The following is a 20,604-nucleotide window of genomic DNA, read 5'->3' as shown; positions in this document are numbered from 1 at the left end:
AGTATGTTTTCATGTGCTTTTTGGCTGTTTATCTTCTTTAGAGAAATGTGTAGTCAGTCCTTTTGCTCATTTAGAAATTGGCTCATCTTCTTATCATTGAGTTGTAAGAGTTCTCTATATGTTCTAGATTAAGTCCTGTGTCAGATATATGTAAAAAGTTTTTCCCATTTTGTCAGTTATTTTTTTCACTTTCTTGATCGTGGCCTTTGAAGCATACAGTCATTTGAAGTTTTCAATTTTGATAAAGCCCAATTTATCCATTTTTTCTTTTGTTGCTTTTGGTGTCACATAAATATATTTTGTTCCCCACTTTTCACAGAGCCAAAGCAACAGCCTTTATTTGGTTTGTCATTGTTATGAAAAAAGTAGTTAAAATAGTTAAAAGTAGTTCTCATTAGTTTTGAGGCCATAATATTTTATGGTTTTTTATTCACATCAAATCCAATGGCATTTGGCTGAAAATTCCAATCTTGGTGTAAAGTAAATGGAAAATGATATGTTTTAATTGAATTAAATTGCATAATGAAAAATAAAATCAATATTATTGATTTTAAAGCATTTTATTCAGTGAGATTCTTTTCTCTCCCCAAAATTTTCTTCATTAATCCTGCTCTCCTGCTGACATTTCTGTTTGTCATTAACCTTCAGACGGTACAGAATGGCTATTAGATGAGGAAACTGGTGATTGACAGTGGGAACAGGAGTGGCTTTTCATTGGTTGGAAAGTTTGAGCAGGAATAGTGATGTGTGATGAGAATGTGTATGTTGTTAATTAAGATATATTTAGAAAATATTGGTAAGTCTCTTTGCTGTAGGGGCAAAGGATGAAGCAGTTGTTATTTCCTTTTACACTGGAGCTTGGGCTTTGGTTGGGAGGCTGCAGAGGGGAAGGCCTGACTTCCTGGCTTGAGTCACAGCAGTTTTGTTTAATCTGTTTTACAGACAGAGGTTTGCTGAAATAAAATTTGAGAAGACGGTTTCTCCATTTAAAAAAAAAAAAGTAAACTGAAATGTACTAGTTGAGAGAATTGACTCATGGGAATTTTTTTTGCAAGCTGGTTGAGAACACTTCTTCAGTCAGAGATGCCATAGTCTTGCTTCCTGAGCCAACAGTGTGGTGATGTGGTGTTTCCTACATCTGACTTTGAACTTTTCATAAGGACTTGACACACAGCATCAAGTTCATCTCAATAAAAAGGAAATATTGAGGCTGTGATATTTTTTTCACTCAGCATGTCACTTTATGTTGACTTTTGGACAAAATATGTGCGTGTGTGTTCTCTACGTTGAGAGGTTTAATACCATGTTTATTTTGTGCACAGGTTATGAGTGCCAAGTGAGCCGCCCTGACATAAGCAACGTCACCGGTACGTTATTAATGATGGATACTGAGAAGAAGCCAGAGAATGATGAGGATGAAAATATCACCAAAGAAGCAAAAGACTTGAGAAATACTTCATCTCATGATGTTGATTGTGGGCCTGTATTTGATGTGATCCCAAATTCCTCAGAGAATCCCACCAGCAAAAGAGGTTTTCCAGAATCCTCACACTTTGGCAGTGTCACTGTGGTGGAAGACGGAAACAAACATGCTTCCAAACGAATGAAATTATCAGCTGAGGCAGAGCACCTGGAGCCTGAAGAACAGGGCATTCACAGGCTAGAAACTTCTGCAAGCATGGTCCCAGAAGGGCATATTCCGTTAAGTGAGACAGTGAGGGAGACCCTCCTGAATGAATGCCCAGATGGAGGCACGCGTCTTCCCAATGCCTTCTCCCCTCCTTGCAGTCTTAGCACTGTGGATGCTGTTTCTCCGAAAATAGACACTGAAAAAAAATCTGCTCAGGAAATGGTTTCCCTTGATCCGGAAAGAGAATCTCCTTTCCCCCTGAAAGAGATCAGTGTTAGTTGTACCATTGGAAATGTAGATTCAGTTTTCAAGTGCAGCATATGTGGTCATTTGTTTTCTTCTTGCCCTGATTTGGAAAAACATGCTGAATGTCATACGCAACAATCTATGGAATATACCTGCTGTCACTGTAGCCACAAAGCAGAGAGCAGTGCAGCATTGCATGTGCATGTCAGACAGACACATGGGCCACAGCAAGTCTTTTCTTGTGATCTCTGTGGCTTTCAGTGTGTGGAAGAAAACCTGTTGAATGCCCATTATCTCGGCAAAACGCATCTCCGACGTCAGAATCTTGCCGCTCGTGGAGGATTTGTACAGATATTAACAAAACAGCCCTTCCCTAAGAAACCATGTGCCATGGGAACAAAAAATGTTCGCGTAAAACCAAGAGCTTCTAAACCAATAGCAAAGACAGGTGATTCAAAAGGATTACGAAATGTTGGAAACAAATTTAAAGATTTCCGAGGAAACATTTCTAAGCAAAGTGGAAGTAGCAGTGAGCTGCTTGTTGAAATGATGCCATCCAGGAATACTTCATCAGAAAAAGTAGAGATCATCGAAGAAAACGTTACTTCCCTTGGCATAGCTCGAAACACTGAAAACCAGGATAAAAATAAAAAGTTAGGAGCTTTGGTCAGTTCAGAGGGTCTCCTAGAGAAATTTGAATCTACCAAAAATACTTTACAGGCAGCACACAGTGTCAGCGTAAGCTCAAGACCCAGACCCGAGCGAAATATCCTCACCTTGGGCAGTAGCTTCCGAAGACGGACTGGCACTTTTACCTTAAAAGGCCAGGCCAAGAAAAGATTTAATCTCTTAGGAATTAGTAAAAGAGCAGCTAATGACACCCAGAGGATGTACATGAAACACTTTAGAACCCAGGTGAAGACAAGTGAGGCAGAGTCCGTGGCCAAACACGTGGAAACAAGTGGCAGTGTCGACAGTGTGTGTGTGGCTTCCTCAGAAAGTGCAGACCTGAAGCAGGACCAAAGAAGCTCCCATCGGGCGTGCTCCTTTAGCTCCATGGTGGTGAGGCCAGCTGCCGATCGTCAGATGTGGACTTGTACAGACCGTGGTCAGGAGGCTACAAACAGGACAGAGCTGAAGACCCAAGGGGAGAGGGCCCCCCCTGGAGAGGTGAAGCTTCACTGCCAGGCCTGTGACTTTTCCAGCACGTTGAGGAGGGACTTGGACAGGCATTCACATGACAGCCAGCACCAGCACGCTGCCGCTGGCCTCAGGTGTCAGTGCTGTTCATTTATTTCTGAGGATGAACTAAGTCTCAGAGACCACATGAAGGAAAAGCACAAGATGGGTTTTCTTTGCGCTCCCTGCAATCTATTCTTCTTGTCTGAGAAAGACCTGGAAGAACATGCAATGGCTGAGAAGCACGTTTGTTTACTGGTTCAACCAAAGACTTCTCAGTCCTTTAACAGTGATTTGGCTTTGCAGACCTTACCCTTAAGTTCTTTAGAATCTGAGAACATGAAAGATCAAATGAGCGAGTCAGGTAAAGCAGCTCAGGAGGAAGCAGGTAAGCCCAGGGTGAGCCATGGACACGAAGTAAGGCATTCAAGTAAGCCTCAGTTTCAGTGTAAGAAGTGTTTTTATAAAACGAGGTCCTCCACTGTTCTCACGAGACACATAAAGCTCCGGCATGGTCAGGACTACCACTTTCTTTGTAAAGCGTGTAATCTTTATTCGCTGAGCAAGGAGGGAATGGAGAAGCACATTAAGAGAAGCAAGCATCTTGAAAATGCCAAGAAAAACAACATTGGCTTAAGTTTTGAAGAGTGTATTGAAAGGGTGTGTATAGGTGCAAATGACAGAAAAGAGGAGCTTCACGTTTCTGGAAATGGAAGAATAGAAGGCCACATGGAAGGGGTGCAGTTGCAGGAGTCTTCCTGTCTTGAAAAGAGTGTACTGACTAGCAAGGAAGTGCCACAGCCTGGTGTGACGGCCAGGGAGGGTGAAGTAGCTTTGACTGCTACTTCAAAGAGAGGGAGACCCAAAGGTAACATCTCTCGGACATGCTCTCACTGTGGTCTCTTGGCCTCCAGTATCACAAACCTGACTGTTCACATTCGACGGAAACACAGTCACCAGTATAGTTATTTATGCAAAGTGTGTAAGTATTATACTGTGACCAAGGGAGATATGGAACGTCATTGTGCCACTAAGAAACATAAAGGACGTGTAGAAATAGAAGCAAATGGCAAGCAAAGTTCAGATATCATTGTTGGCCCCGAAGGGGGTAACCTGGAAGCCTGCAGAAGGAATGCCATCTCAGCAGGTTCTGATGAACTTGCTAATAAGTCAGCTGAATCAGATACGTGCACCTCAGAAAAGCCAGGAGCAGAGCACGGAAATCCAACTGAAGTGGAAGTTGAAAATGTATTTCATTCTACAGATGGGGAAGTCAACAGTCACCTGACTGATAAAAAGGAACAAATGTCTCTAGAACCAGAGGACCCTCCTCAGCAGGGGGATGCATGCTCCCAGAGAGATGGTGTGGGTACAGGTGATAATAAGTGTGTTCACTGTGACTTTAATGCTCACTCTTCTGCTTCTCTGGAACTGCACATAAAACGGAAACATACAAAAGAATTTGCTTTTTATTGCATGGCCTGCGATTACTATGCTGTGACTCGCCGAGAGATGACCAGACACGCGGCCACAGAGAAACACAAGATGAAAAGGCAGTCTTACTTAACCTCTTCTGACATAGAAGCAAGTTCTGCAGATGTGTCCAAAAATATCATCATTCCAGAGGAGCAGCATCAACACAGTTCTGAAGAATATCAGATAATTTCAGACCAATCATCTGAAGAAATTCTGAGATCTAAAAATAATGCTGATGTTTGTGTTTTGGATGAGGATACTAGTCTAGATGTGTCTAAGATACTCCGTGCTCCCAACTCTGTAGAGATTGAGACTGAAGAAGAATCTAATCTCAGTGAAGATCATTCCTTCTGTGGAAATTTCCAACAGCCCCTGGCCAAGGATAAAGCTCTGAAACCTGAGGAGATGGTGTCCTTTAATATTTCCTCTAATTGTGGCTCCCCAAGCAGATTTCAGAATGAAAATTCAGGAAGCTCCACTTTGGATTATGAGGCAGTAGAGAGAGCCCGTGGCGTGTTGAATGACACTGGTGATCCGAGCACGCCTAGTGAGAGAGATGTTGGGGAGGCGGGGGAGAATGCAGAGAAAGGCCTCGGCAGACCTGGTGTAGGGGGAAGGCATCTGGCTGAAAGCACCATGCCTGTTGTGATGACGGGGACAAGGCAGGAGCTGGACCTGGAAAGCAGTGGTCAGAACGAGGTTGGAAGTGCGCAGAATCCGGAGGATTTGAAAGATAGTGGTGAAGACCCAGTTATGGAGAACAAGGAAATTCTGATGAATTCCCAACATGAAACTAAAATTATTTTGGAAGAGGACGGTCCAGCTTCTGATAGCACAGTTGAAAGTAATGATGTCTATGAAACTATAATCAGTATTGATGACAGAGGACAGGCCATGTATAGTTTTGGCCGGTTTGATTCTTCCATAATAAGGATAAAGAACCCTGAAGATGGAGAATTGTTAGACCAGTCTGAAGAGGGTCTGATAACAACAGGGGTGAGAATCAGTGAATTGCCCTTGAAAGACTGTGCTCAAGGTATGAAAAAGAAGAAATCTGACGGTGGCTCCTTTGGGGAATCCACACGAATTCGGTGTGATGATTGTGGCTTCTTAGCAGATGGCTTGAGTGGACTGAATGTTCACATAGCCATGAAACACCCTACAAAGGAGAAACACTTCCATTGTTTACTGTGTGGAAAGTCATTCTATACTGAGAGCAACCTTCATCAGCATCTGGCCAGTGCTGGGCACATGAGGAATGAGCAGGCCAGTGTAGAGGAGCTTCCAGAGGGCGGGGCCACCTTTAAATGTGTCAAGTGTACGGAGCCCTTTGATTCAGAGCAGAATTTATTTCTGCATATTAAAGGCCAGCATGAAGAACTGCTCCGCGAGGTGAACAAGTACATAGTGGAAGACACTGAGCAAATCAACCGCGAGAGGGAAGAAAATCAAGGCAATGTTTGCAAGTACTGCGGGAAGATGTGTCGAAGTAGCAACTCGATGGCATTTCTAGCGCATATTCGCACTCATACAGGTACGTACCCATCTGCAAACCTGCGTTCACCTGTAAACTGCAGGTGGAGGGTAAAGTTGGGATCTGGAGTCCATGCTGCATTTGCTCATCACATGACCCGCTGTGTGGCACTCTGGGCATCAGCCATAAGTCAGTGTTGACATAGAACATTTCCAAAGCTAATTAGGCCTTAGTGATTCTGAAGCAGGTTGTTTGACAAATTTCTTTTCATTTTATCAAAAAGCCTTGCCCCTCCGATGCCTTTGTTAAGTTTTCCCGTCTCTTAACAGCTTTCCAGTTGTTTCTGAGTCCTAATTGTTTGGTTTTTCAAGGTAGCTATTAAGTGGTACTGTGGGTTTCAGAGGACATATTAAAATGGCTTTTGAGGAATGGAATAATAAAAATTTTCTTAGAATTTTAGGGATTTAAAATTATTCATTGCCAGATGGTTTATATCGAAAAGTGTAACTCCCAGGCAACAAGATTCTACTTTCAAGGATCAAAATTAGTGAACACTTTTCAAAGTTAAGATGTCCTGGGGATTTGGTTTTCATGAAGGCAGCACCTGATTTAGTTTCTGTGCTCTGTCAAATGTAGTGTTCCATTTTAATGTTTAATTTGGGGTGGAAATTTTTTTTTAAACTTTTTTTTTGTGGAAAATGCATAAGCCACTGTTCTAAATTTATGTAAAAATTCACTGCACTGTTTCTATAAACCTGCCATACATTCTTTATTTTAAATAGACAGCTTTTCTAAATCATTGTGCTCTGCTTAGACAAGTTCTGTCTCCATGGTTGAATTTATGAGTGGATTTGAATAATAAATTCACATTTCAATGAACATATTTTCATTAAAACTGTAAGGTTTATTTTACTGTACTTTTAAATAATGGCTTATTATTAAAGCTATACTTTAAATTCATGCAGTTTTTGAAACTTAGTGCATGGTTACAAGGAGGAAGACAAAAGAGTATGAAACATGACTAGTGTAGGGAGATTACAGACAGATAAAAGTTTTTCATTGAAGAAAGAACAGGGCAACCTACATAAGATTAATCTAGGTAAACACAAACATTGTACTCATGGTTCCAACTCTTCGTGCGGTGGAACTGTTGTTGGGGAATAAATCCAGATACCCTTTTCTTGGCATTATTAATTGCTCTGTCACTGCTGTGCTCACTCATTTTATGAAGTGATCTGGCTTTTAGAAATCAGGCTTGTTCATGTGTGTAGAAGGTATGTACTTTCTTAACATGCCCTCTAAAGGCAGATAAAAACTGAATAAAACTAAGAGGAAGATGCTAATGGATCTCTTTTTAGAATTCTTTATGCAACTGTCTGGTCAAGACATGTTGCTTATAATTGATGTGTCCATTACTTGAATTCTCTTGTAATTATAGTCAATAAGTCTTGTAAATGTGTTAAAGCTCACTAAAAGCATACAAATTCAAGAACAGAGTAAGGCTAATAATTTAAAATAATCAATGTAGGCATTTCAGCACTTAATTTCCCTTGTGTGTTGATAGCTGATCATTCTTAATCCATTAAGATTTATTTAGTCGTTTACAATGCAAAATAGGTTTGCACTGGTCACTTGTGCCATTTGAAAACGTCCACTAGGTTAAGTGCAGAATGTAGTCCATTAGTCTTCCTTGACTATATGTATTAATTGCATTTAAAATCAAGTTAATGTGGATGTGAAAGTGAGGTAACTATCAATATGTGACAAAGTAACCCTACTTATATAAGTTACATCATTGATTGTAACATTTACTAAAAGTTAGCATACTTTTTAACATCTTCTGTTGGGCTTATCAGCAAGTACATTTTTATTGTGTTCCTGAGCACCACAGAGAGCCCTGTTCCTGAGTACACAATGCCAGTCTACCATTGCAGGTTTGGAAGCCACTGTTTGGGGGATGTTGTTCTCCCGGTTTTAATTCAAGGTTTTTAGTCCCCCCCCCCCCCCACTTTGGGGCATCTTAGAATGAATTGCTTTTCTGATACTTTGCTCATGTCCATGAAGTAGTGATGCAGGGACTGTTATTAATGGTTAACTGGAAAAGGACTTACTCTTCCAATTCCTGTTTTCATATTTTGTAATTTGCTCTGTATCTTATGTCTCCTTTTCTTCCCATCCTTAAGCACAATAAAAACACCACTCTAAGAAATAAATGAGTTTTGATTATCAAGAATTGTAGGAAAAAAAGCACCCCAGCATTTTCATGTGTCTTTGCTTGTATGGAGTCATCTGCATGACCAGAAAGGGCAGTGTCGCCTTTTACCTTGTTAGGAGTACAAAAACAGTGGTTCATCTTCCCTCTTGCATGTTCTGTGGGTTAGAGCTTTACTTTTAAAGGACATGGCAGACAGATGTCATTAAACTAGAAGACTGTCTGAAGCCCTTCAGTTTGATACTCTAGTGCATGGGGTCACTTGTGCTGTTTGGAAATGTCACATGGGGAGATTGTGTGACTTAGTCTCACCTGAGGGCTGGAGGTGTTTAACTTAGCCTGTATGTGACAGTTTAGAGGCTGAATGCTCTTGAAAAGACACTGGGAGGAGAGTTGGTCTGTTGACTTCAAGCCTAGTGAGGACTTGGCTCTACTTTGTTCACTGCTTCATCTCCACACCCCACACAGAGTTGGCTTGCAGTTATTTATTGAATGAATGAAGGAAGGAAGGAAGGAAGGAAGGAAGGAAGGAAGGAAGGAAGGAAGGAAGGAAGAAAGGACAGACAGAAGAACAGAATGAAGTTTTAGCATTTAGAGAGTGTTGTAGCATTAGAGGGTTGTAGCTATTATGGAGAAGCATTAGATAATGGGTTATATATACATTCTTTAAGACCTAAAGTTTTGATATCATTTTTAAAATATTAATCTCACATCCATATGTGCATAGCAATTAGCTGTGACTGATGTTGAGGAATGGCTGTGTAGGTCTGAGTGAAGATTTAGTTTTAAAAATCTTTGGAATTCTTTTGGTAAAATTGTAAGGTGCCAGAAAACTAGAGTCTTTTTTTGTTTTTCCCTTTCAAAAAGCCTACAAATTCAAATTAAAAGAAAACCTACTGAGGATCATGCTGTTCCCAGGAATGGAACTATTTTAAATGATATTGACAGTTTGTAATAATCACAATACACTTGCGAGAAATACAAATTTAGTAATACGTGGCTTTACAAATTTTGACTTATAAACAGTGTGCCTGGATTCATTATGGGATGTGCATCGCGAGCTTAAGACTGAAAACATTATTAGAAAAAAAGAAGACCTTTTTTTCCTAATGCAGGAAAGTATTATCTCCACTTCCCTAGAATTTGTGTGGAACAGAAAGGAGATGTTAACACAGTCTGTTCTGAATATAAGATGTGAAAAATAGTCAGGACCTCAGTGATTTCTGCATGAAAGCAGTCAGCAGAAGAACTCATTTATGTGTTGTCAACACACTAGCAAAGGATCACTGAGACCTGAAGGAACTAGAGCTTCTCACTAAGGAGCCACGTGTGGTGAATGGAAAGGTCTGTCCCCAGCCCCTCGTGGCACACAGTGTGGTGGGAGCACGGCGGAACCTTAAACCCACAGGAGATTTTAAATGCTTTCACCAAGATTGTAATAGAAATGTTGAGAGCTTCATTTTCTTTGGTTGGAGTCCTGATGTTATTGTTAATTAATAATTTCCTAATTACCCTATTATCTTTAATGCCTTTCAGTTTACAGTGCATGTGAATTGTTTCTTCTCACTCTTTTCCTTTCTGTGTCCCTTCATAGAAATCTGTGTTGAGATGAAATGTTTCCAGGTCGTGATAGGCTTAGTTTTATCAGAATCATTTAAGTAAACTGTAGTTTCTAATGTGATTGATAGAATGTGATTGCTGTAAGCTGCAGTCTCAACCTGCTTTTGACATTTAAACATATAAAGCTGACTAGATATAACCATTCAGGTGCTAAATATATTTTACATCTACTTCTAACACTAGAAATGGAAGTATTAAGAGATCTGGCTTCATTGTCATTGAACTGTGAAATATTCAACCTTGTCTGCCCGTGCTTAGTGCTGTTGACTTTTTTATTTCTGTTAGAAGATTAAAATTAAATGCTTCACTTTTTTGTCAGCTTTTGGGAATTAAATTGAAATTTAAGACTCTAAAATTTTTTACTGAGTGCTTCAATTTCAACAAAGTATTCTTGAAGGATTATTTTTTTTCAAGGGCACTGCACAAAGGTTCATTGATCAAATGTGATGTATTGCAATTTTTTTATTTGAGCCCTTTTTGTATGTTTATTGAGGTTCACAAATATCATATTCTGTCTAACTAGGTATTTCACCAAATAGGTATTAAACATTATACAAAAGATCTGGAAACATATTGTACTGATAGCAGACTGTGGTTTTTATGATTTTGATGTATTTATTTGAAGATTTGGTGGTTTGAAAAATGAAAAATGGTGTCTACATGTCGCACTTAAAGGAGTATTGCTTCTCATTAATGTGGGTACTGATTATCTATTAGTGACTGTGTTCCAGTTACAGTCTCTGTTCCTGATACTAGGTTTATTGATTCTGAAATTATTTTCTCATTTTTGAGTATAGGTTAACCTTTGTGAAATTTAAAAAAAGAAATTGTTGGTACTTTGCTTTTTATTATGTTGAAATATTTGTTCATGAAGTCAGTAAATAAAATATCAATACTTCTGGTTTGCAGAATCATCATAGATTTTTGACTATAAAATGATCATAAAAGCAAATAACTTATCCATTATATATTCTTACATTGTGTGCTAGCTATTAAAACAGTAAAATAGTGAATCATTTGGGATAAATGTCAGAAAAAAATCTGAAATGCCATTCTTAATGTGAGTAAATTCAAAGCTGCAGAAATATGAGGAAGGGAGGTGGCTACTGAGAAATTTATTTGATGATAAATATACTTTATAAAATATCAGCTGCACTGTATGCATTTATGTTTTTATAATGTTACATTTCAGATGTTGAATAACTTTAAAATATATTTTTGTGAATTGTTAGAAAAATATTTAAAATTATTTAGCTCATCTCATCTACTTACTACTGCTCAACTGCTTCGCTTTTGCTTTATATTTTAGGAATGTTATTGGAAGTTAGGAACACTCACTGAAACGTTTAAGTCTCTTGGTGGAATGATTATGGGATGCAGGTCTATTCAAGTTAGAAAGGAATGCTGGTGTTCCAGCATTTTGGGGCCAGAAATTTCTAATCAGATGAAAAGTATGATTTAAGATCTAAGCCTCTTTTTAAACTATCAGTAATGTATTATTCACGTTCAAATCATATTTTATGTTAAATTTACCTAGGATCAAAACCATTCAAGTGCAAGATATGCCATTTTGCAACAGCTCAGCTTGGCGATGCCAGAAACCATGTCAAAAGGCACCTTGGGATGAGGGAATACAAGTGTCACGTCTGTGGGTGAGTAAATTGAAACCATCTCTACCGTGGTGAACCAGGAAGCATGCAGGATAGCCATTGTTTCAGAATTCAAAACTGATATGAGTAAGAGTGGCTAAAATTATGCATGCGTATCCTCCTTTCCATTGTTATGGTAAATTCCTTAAATACAGTTATGACATTCTTCTCCCACTTCTAATCCTCTACTGAAGATGAGCAATTTTATGGGCTACAAGGTCAATTTGAACCTGTAATCTGTAAATTGACTAAATTATAGGATGTTCATTCACATTGCCAGAGAGAACTGTAAATTCCATTTAAAGACATAAAAAAATACATAATACAGCTTTAGGAGTGTATATGTATGCGTTTTTTTTTTTCTTTTGCTATATACTGCTTTAATTTTAATCACAGTAGTGGCTCTTTGGATAGATAGACTGGACATACTCCATAAAGAGAAATGTAGAAAAAGATTTAATTTCAGACATCTGGTTACTGATTGTTAAAGAGATAAAACTTGAGTAAACAGTGTATAATGTATGTTTTCATGTAACTTTATTTCAAAACTTGTTGTTATCCATTTTTAGTTAACGGCTCTTCCTCTAAAGAACCATTCACGGTGTTAAACTGTCACTCAGATGTGTTGCGTTTAATAGGGAGCACTGAGATGCCTTAATGCACAACTAATTAATTTAGCAGAAATGTTTAAAAGGTTTTAAAATGCCATGACATCTATGGTATATCATAGGACATTCAGAGCTGGATTTTAATATCCTATCTCTGATTAAAAATATATTTTAATGCTATTAATTTAGAGAAATTAATGAATGAGCGCATCCTATGAAAACACTTTCTGTGGAACCTGAGAAACCTGCAGTTCTTCTGGCTGATTCCCTCAATGCTGCAGGTTCAATTCAATTATGCAATGCGCACACACTATGGTGGGTTTCCTTTTTCAGGGGAAGATTCTTCTGGTTAGCGCTACCGAGTAATATCTTTTAAGTCAGAAACGGCTTTTGTTGGACAGTACATTTTATTCCAGGATGCAGTTGCATTTTTTGACCCTTGAGATAGTTTTACAGATAACTTTGCAAAGCAGTTTTATTAACCATGGTCTGTGATGTGTTCACTGGCAGAATTGATGGTTCAGTGACTTCTAGCTAAGGTAAATGAAGATGAACCTCTGCCCTGAAGCCCCCTGAAGATCAGTGGCAGAATGAGTTTTGTTGCTACTGATTTTAGCTGCAAGGGTTGAGTGCCAAATGGTTCATTTTAATTGCTCTGGGTCTTGGAATTTTAAAAGATACCTCATTTATTGTTTCTTACCATATGAGTTATAGGAAAGAGGGAAGGGCTTGACTCTGGCAAACATTTGCTGTTAGGGGGTCATCAGCAGTTTCGTCCTCATTTCTTCAAAAAAAAAAAGCAGTTTTTGCATGCTCTATTATTAGAAATCTAATTCCGTCCATTTTTTTTTTTATTAGGGTTACTAAGTCCTGGGAAAGAGAAGAAGAAACTTTATCAGAGAACAGTTTCTGGCATAGGTGGCATCAGAAACAATACCTGATTGACTGGCTTTGCTTGTCCAATTGAAATAGTGCGCCCTTTGCTGAGCTTACTGCTCACCACACACCACTGAAGTGCTACACCAGTGGTTTACATATTTGATTCCCAAGATAAAGAATTATAAATACAGAGAGATATATGAGTTTCATACTGCTGTCCTAGAGGTGTGTGTGTGTGTGTGTGTGTGTGTGTGTGTCTCTGTGCACACACATAGAAAAAGGAATCTAGACTCCAGAATTGTATCTTTAAGAATTATGGCAGTCCTTGAATTTTACTTACGTTGAAATAATAGTTCTCTTAATTTTTTTTAAGTGAAGTTTGATTTAAAAGTTATATGATGATAATTTTCATAGGATGGATATTTTCACAGTGAAGCTGAAAGTTCTGAAGAATTCCAGTAAACTGAAGAAGGCCTATAATCTGTGGAGTTAAAACAGAATAATAACGAGTTAGAACCCTTATGGTAAAGAAAAAAGCATCATGGGGTGTCTGTATTTCATGTGTTTTGAAGGGTTAGGGCAATATGTAGGTGAAAAACTAAAATGAGAAACATGAAAGAAAGCAAGGATTGGCTCTCAGGTTAGTGGCAGTGAAGAGCACTGGTACATTACCATTAGTGACAATGTCGATTCATTATCATTGATGGCTAAATAATCCTAGAAATGCTCAGTGGACCTATTAGTTCCTGAGCATAAGCAGCTCATGCTGCGTTTCTTCATTAGCTTTCATTGCTATAAATTTTACCTTTTAAAAAAATCATGCTTTAAAAGGTGACGTGATCTTTCAGGAACATTAACTCTATAATTTTGTCACAAACAGAAGGTCCTGCACTGTGTTTTTCTTTCTGCAGTAGTCAGTACCTTCATCTCTGCCCCTTAGGATTTTATGAATAACCTTTTCATTACCTGAATTGTAAGAGATAAACTGTTCTTCAAATAGTTCTGAATGAGTAATAATGTATAGAAATAATGGAGCAGGCACCTTTTAAAAATGAAATTATTGCTCACAATGTTGCATTATTTTGTCATAGTAACCTCTTGCTTTTCTTGGGAAAAAAACCCTCATATATTATAGCGAAATTGATGTAAATGACAGTGCGTTTTGTTGAATTGAGCTGAGTATTAATGGTTTAGATTACTTGTAATTGACTTGTTTTTCATATCTTTATATAAGAAGGTTGTAGATGCTCATCACATATGTAGCTTGAATACTTTTGCTAAGGCTCAGTTTGACTTGTGCATTAGTTACTCCCTTAACAAAAGACTGCCTTTTATGCTTTCTTACTTCATTTGTTTGGACCTACACTGATTTCTTTGAATCTTTAAGCTCTGTTTTAAGATAATTTTCTTCACTTCGTCGGCAAGTGCTAGCTACAATCTATCATGGATTTGAGTTAGTTTGTGAAGCAGCTGAATGGGTTAGATATCTAATTCTTGTCAGATAGCTGGGGTTCAGATTCAGGATTTCAGTTTTGTTCACCCATGCTTTATGTGCTCATGTTGTGGTAAAAATCACCCAAAATGTGTTGCTTTGCAATTCCTGTTCTGAGAACCTGCTATTGATAACTTCATTTATAAAAGCCTTTTATTTTACTTTCACTTTTAGGTGGAGCAGTTTTTGAATAGTACAGTTTCCTAATGTTTTTCTTAGATCTGAATGGGATCCCAAGAGGAATTTTTTACAGTATAGGTATCTTTATAGATAGCACGTCGTGGGTGGTTCACATGAACATGTGGTGTGGATCTGACATGGGGCTTGTGGGGAGAGAATGAGAAATAATAGAAAGCATTTCTATACAGAAGTTAATAATTTTGTTGAGAACATATACTTAAAAACAGGTTAAACATATTTTTACTAAATCAATGATCTCTACCTTTGATTACTGAAAAAAGAACTTGAAAATTTCAGTGGCTTACAGACACCATGTTTTGTTAAATCTATTTAAATTTAATTCTCTCTGTTTCTGTGAGTATACACACATGCAATAGTGTATGTAATACTATCGATAATAAGTAGTATTGGTGTGGTACTGTGCTTTGGTGTATGCCTTAATTCACATTCACTTCTTTTGTTGATCTCCTGGTGTCATGAGATTGTTTATCTCATGTTTATAATTCCCATTGTACAGATGGTAAACTTGAGATACAAAGTGTTTTTAGTGATGGACTCAAATTATACATGAGTCATAGTAGACCAGTTTCCTTCCTTTTAACTGTCCCTTTAAAAAAATTTTTCTTTCTGCTTTGCAATATCTGTTGTTTTGGTTTCTGACTTTAATTTGTACTTATTTTTTCTCTCTAGGTTCTCACTAGAATGTAATAACTGTAACTTAACCTCCTTCCAGCCCCTAACCATTCTTGTTTTCTGCTTTTGCTCAGGTTTATGTTCTTTTAGAAACTTGCTCGCATGGTATTTTCCTTTGACACTGTGGTTTCAGTCTGTTTCTGTATCTCTCTTTCTTTTTCACTTTTCTCACCTTAAAGCATTGTTTGAAATAATTTTATTACTCTTTCTCATTGTTCTTTATGTGTTGATGATTTATTGCACTTGAGTGATTACAAATTGAACATGATATAATAGAATTAGGTGCCTAGACAGATGAAGATATTATTGTCTTTTCACGAGGACCAGAGGGGTAAAAATTGATGAGTTTAGGTTACTGTCTTTGATTTTCATGACCAGTTACTTAAGAAAAAAAAAAAAAAATGGAGTTAGTAGCAAACTAGTGAGTGGCCTGTGATTCCCATAAACCTTAGAAGTGCTAGCTGACTGTTGCGTGCCATTTTTCACAGAGACACCGGGATGGGTGGTCTGGGGATCATGGTATTCTCTGATTGACTTCCCTGTGTCTGGTTGAATCTTGTGTGCAGAGTCAAGTAGGGGAGTAGCACTTAGCTAATCCAGAGAGAATAAGGGCATTTTCTCAATCTGTCACCTTCAGGTTCATGGAAAGATTCTAGACATTTTCTATTGTGTATTAATGTGCTTATGAGCTGTTTATTCTCATTTGGTTTAAGAAACCTTAAATAGAAAGTTACTAATGCAGTAAAACTCTTTTTTGTGTGTGTGTGGCATTACCTAGTTTTTGTGCATTAGAAGGGATCTCTATGTAGATGATTATAATGTCACTTTCTGACCTTTGCAGCTTGAATAATTGTAAATCATTGCTTCATAATGTGTCAGAGAATGTCTGTACTAGGCAATTAAATGGCAGAATATAATAGACCAAATTATTGCCTGTCATGTTTTCAACAACACAGTTAGTATTTGAGTTACACTTAATCATTACGTGCATTAGCAACTTCATTGGAATCCAGCTTCAGGCTGAGCATGAAATACATTACATTATTTAAACCTCTAATGGTACAAGTCATTTATTTGTGTTGAAGTGTACAACATGCAGAGTTTCATAAAGCAAGGAACACTTGAGAGCTTAATTTATCCAAATCAAAGTCTAAATGCAGATAAACACAAGTGGCAAAAATTAGTAATTTTTATAGGCTGGAAATATTTAAAAATACATGGTTGTGGGTAATTGTAGGCAGCAGGAATAAATTAAAATCACTATTTTTAGTCTGTTCTGAGAACTAAAGCTGTGTATACCTAAATCATTAAAAGCACCCTGGAACTGCATTTTTAGCCGAACAATTAATTACACCCATCATATCTACAGATGTATCCAAATAAAATAAGCATTTGGTTTGGCTTGTTGTTTTGGCTAAAGAGATATAGATAGAAAAAGTTTGCTTTATGTTGTGGCATGAATTATGCTTGTAACAATGTAAAATGCAGCATCTCTCAGTTTTGTAAAAAATTTAAATTAATGTTCAAACATTCATTACAAAGAGTATATTACATATTCTATGTATACAATATTTTAAAGCTTTTTGTTTAATGATACATTTTTGCCTTTAGCTTGAAATTTAAAAATGCCACGTAGTGATTACTGTCTCTCTTCCTGTCAGTGAGGAATACGAAATTAACATTGTTAGTTTATCCCTCTTGTGCTCCAGTCTTTGAAATATCATTTAGTGAATGAATGTTGTTTTATATATTTTATATACAAATCACATTGTAATCGGAATGTCTAAAAAACATCATAGCTATAATATTAAAACAAAAAACAATCTTTCTCAGATAAGATTCTGAGGTATTTTACACTGAACTCTTGTAAATCCAGGAGAGATTTAGGGTAAGATTAGGATGGTGGATGCCAGCCTTTCCGCATCATAGGGGCTTTGTCACCACCACACCCTATTCTGTTTTGTAGTGCTGCTTTCTTGAATTTTTATCATGAAGAGTGGGTCATAGGTTTATCTCAAGGCAACATGTGTGATCGCCCTTAACAACGTGGAGCACATTGTCATTTCTTGGTGTTATAATTGAAAGCATTGGCCTCTCTGAGATCTTTTCCAGTGAAGAATTCATTATCTCAGTGACTTAAATCATTTTTGCTTTCTTTTTGTTTTTAAATGGTTTTGTGATGATTTTAAAATCCAGTTGTAGGATCTGAGGATTCTTTAGCTCTCCTGATCCATACAGTGGAATACAGGGAGTCGGGGAAGCAGTCTACTGGGTTTCCTTTGCCTACCCTTTGAGTTGTGTGTGTGTGGCGGGGTGTGGGGGAGTGGGGGTGGAGGTGGGGGTGCGAGGTGTGGTAGCCTATTTTCTCCTCTCTTCCTGCTAATGTGTTTTTGAAAGTCCTTTCCTTGATGGAGGGTTTTGCCCTTTGATTTGTCTAATGCTGAGTATAAGAGGTATTGGAAATGTAGATAGGAAGGAAGCATAACTACTGATTTAGGGACTCATTCATTTCCTGCTGGGCACATTCTTGAGAGTTTCCTCTCTCTGCAGACGCAGTGACCATGACCAGTCAGTGCAGAGGCCTCGCAGTCATGTGCTCCAAGGAGGAGAGACGGACGTGAAGTGGGACACATACTAGGAATAAGAGGAAGGGACAGTGGTCCATGGGGAGTGCTTAGGAACAGTAGCAAAGGCTTCCTTGAGAAGTTATGTTTGAGTTGGGTCTTAAAGGAAGAGGAGCTATTCACAAGACTAATTGGGACATTTTTAGTAGATAAAGCAAAAGTAGTGAAGAATAGAATAGCATGACCTATTAACGCAGCAGGCAATTCCTGGGGTATAAGTGGTTGGTGGGGTGAAGTGGAGGATTTTTAAAACAAATATTAAATAAACATTTATGGAACATGACTGTGTGCCAGTGCTGTTAGTCTTTAGGGTTAACAAGATCAAAATAATTTGTGCTTCAACTGGATAGCTCAGGTAAAGAACGAAAGAAACGTCCAAGCCTCGCTGGACCTGAATTCACAAAGTTGTATTTCATCAGATAGCTAGCATTTGATGTGCAGGTGAGTGAAAATTAGTTAGATAACCAGGGGCAGCCCGCTTGAGGCAGGGCTTGGGGATGTTCAAGGAGAAGCATGGTATGTTCATACTTGCAAGGACTTTAGTTAGTCCTGCCAGAGGTGAGATTGTGAAGCAAGTAGCATAGCCCTGAGCAGCTGGCAGGGCCAGGGCACACAGCCTGTTCTTGCTGAGATGTTGAACGCTGGCTCTTCCCACTACTTTCTGTCTCTCCTTTTTGACTTGTCTGCTTTCTTCCAGTTTTCTGGACTGTGAAAGGTCAGGGAAAGGAGGAGCAGGAGAACTTGCTAGGAAGGATATCACTGCTTCAGAATCAAGGGGCATGGGATTTGGCAGCAGAGTTATGTTTATGAGAATTTCACTGTTGGTAGTTTTAATTAGGGATGCTATTGATTGTGGATAATTGTAATGAAAACAGGTTGATACCAGTTCCATATAACCTAAGGCAGCACAGTTCCAAATAATAATTATGAGGACATATAATTATGTGGCCATGCTCCCGATGTCTGTGTATAGCCAGCATGTTGGACACGGGTGTTAGGATTGCGTTTCCTTGTGCATTTCCTGTGGATGGGCGACAGGAATGGGGTTGGGAAACTATCCGTCTGAAAATACATACCGTTTCCTAATGTGCACTCTTTTACTGCTCCTCAGTCCTCGAGTGCTTTTCTTATTTCCAAGCCTGTGGACTGTCCAGGTGCCATGGGCTCTGGACCACATCCTCGGTCTGCTCTCACTTGGCCCTGGAGCCCTCTGCTCCCCGTGTTGCCCTCGTTTTAGTGTTTTCGCAAGAATTAGCACTAAGTCTTTGTTACCTCACTCCCAGAGTGCCAGGGAACGACAGTGCCAAGCACATCAGATGCTATTGTCTAGATACATGCATTTTTGGAAAATTGTTTTTGTAGTTCTATTTCCAGTTTTAAAAGGTCCTGTTTACTGCATAGGAATATATTGAGCTGGAGCAAAGGATGGTTGGTTAACATCATAAATACACTGTCAGGTTTACATGTGGTTCTTGAGGAGCTAAAAGTTCTAGACCAAGTGCAAGATCTTCTTTCCTAATATATTTTAAAAGTACTGCTATCAATGAAAGAGGCGAGCATGTCTCATGTGGTTAACACATCTGATAATTATCATGACCATATTAACAAATGAGCATCCTTTTTTAATATAGTGGCCAGTCAGTGCTTCAAAACTGAAATTTGCACCGGCCTGAACACTAGAAATGTGTTTAAATATTAGAAAGACATTTTAGTATCCCTATTGGAATTTGTTTTAAAAATAAGGTTTTAGAACCCACACTGGACTTATCCATCTGGTGGACAGATTTTAAAAAATTGGGGTCAAGGTCTTAAGTGACTTCTGGCAAATGGAGATGAGAACCCAGGACTTTTGACTCTCAGGTTGACATTGTTTCTGTTTATCCCACTGTCCTCCTTCCTGTTTAGTTTGGGTTTCTGTCTTTCTCTCTGTTTTTTAAAGATTTTATTTATTTATTCATGAGAGACACAGGGGGAGAGGCAGCGACATAGATAGAGGTAGAAGCAGGCTCCCCGCTGAGCAGGGAGCTTGATTCAGGACTCGATCCCAGGACTCCAGGATCATGACCTGAGCCAAAGGCAGATGCTCAATGACTGAGCCACCCAGTTGCCCTTGAGTTCATCTTTTACTCTCTCTGGTTTCACTGTTTTTAGCCACCAGTCTTTCAACAAGGGAAGTAATGCTTACATGTTTAACTAGCAAAGTTAATTACCTGATCAATGTAGTCCTTCAGGTTTTGAACCTTTTCTGAGTGCCAGCCATGTGGGAACTGTAGTTTTGAGAAATACGGGTGGTGAGTCTGTCATGATTCCTTTTCAGTTTAGATGGTCACTTGTCATCGAAGGAGGTCCTTTTATAGAGAGTGATGAAGATGCACAAGGGGTTTGGGTATTTATCTTGATACGATTGTTTTCTACTTTAAATAAGGTGATAATAACAAAGGCAGTATGGTATCTATTGTATCTAGAACAAGCTAGCTTGTCAAAAATAGTGTTCACTTTGTCTTAGACTGGGAACAGATTGTCCTCACAAGTATCACTGTTGTAGCATACCGTTTGCCTGATGCCAGTTTGCACAATCATTTAATTACTCCCTCTCAGCACCTCTCCTTTTTTGTTCCTTTTCAACTAGTGTTTGATGGACC

General features: G+C 38.4%; 1 protein-coding gene across 1 annotated transcript in view; it reads left to right on the top strand.

The window, feature by feature from the left end:
• ZNF407 (zinc finger protein 407) overlaps nt 1–20,604 on the top strand; it is a 448,125-nt gene that overhangs the window by 28,162 nt on the left and 399,359 nt on the right. The window contains 2 exon segments of the mRNA XM_038525764.1: nt 1,323–6,065; nt 11,375–11,489. Coding sequence (XP_038381692.1) covers nt 1,379–6,065; nt 11,375–11,489 — 4,802 coding nt within the window. The 5' untranslated portion in view covers nt 1,323–1,378.

The sequence above is a fragment of the Canis lupus genome, chromosome 1, assembly GCF_011100685.1.
Source record: "Canis lupus familiaris isolate Mischka breed German Shepherd chromosome 1, alternate assembly UU_Cfam_GSD_1.0, whole genome shotgun sequence".
Taxonomy (NCBI): Eukaryota; Metazoa; Chordata; class Mammalia; order Carnivora; family Canidae; genus Canis; species Canis lupus.
The sequence above is the reverse complement of the archived record's forward strand: the minus strand, read 5'-3'. Positions and strand labels throughout refer to the sequence as shown.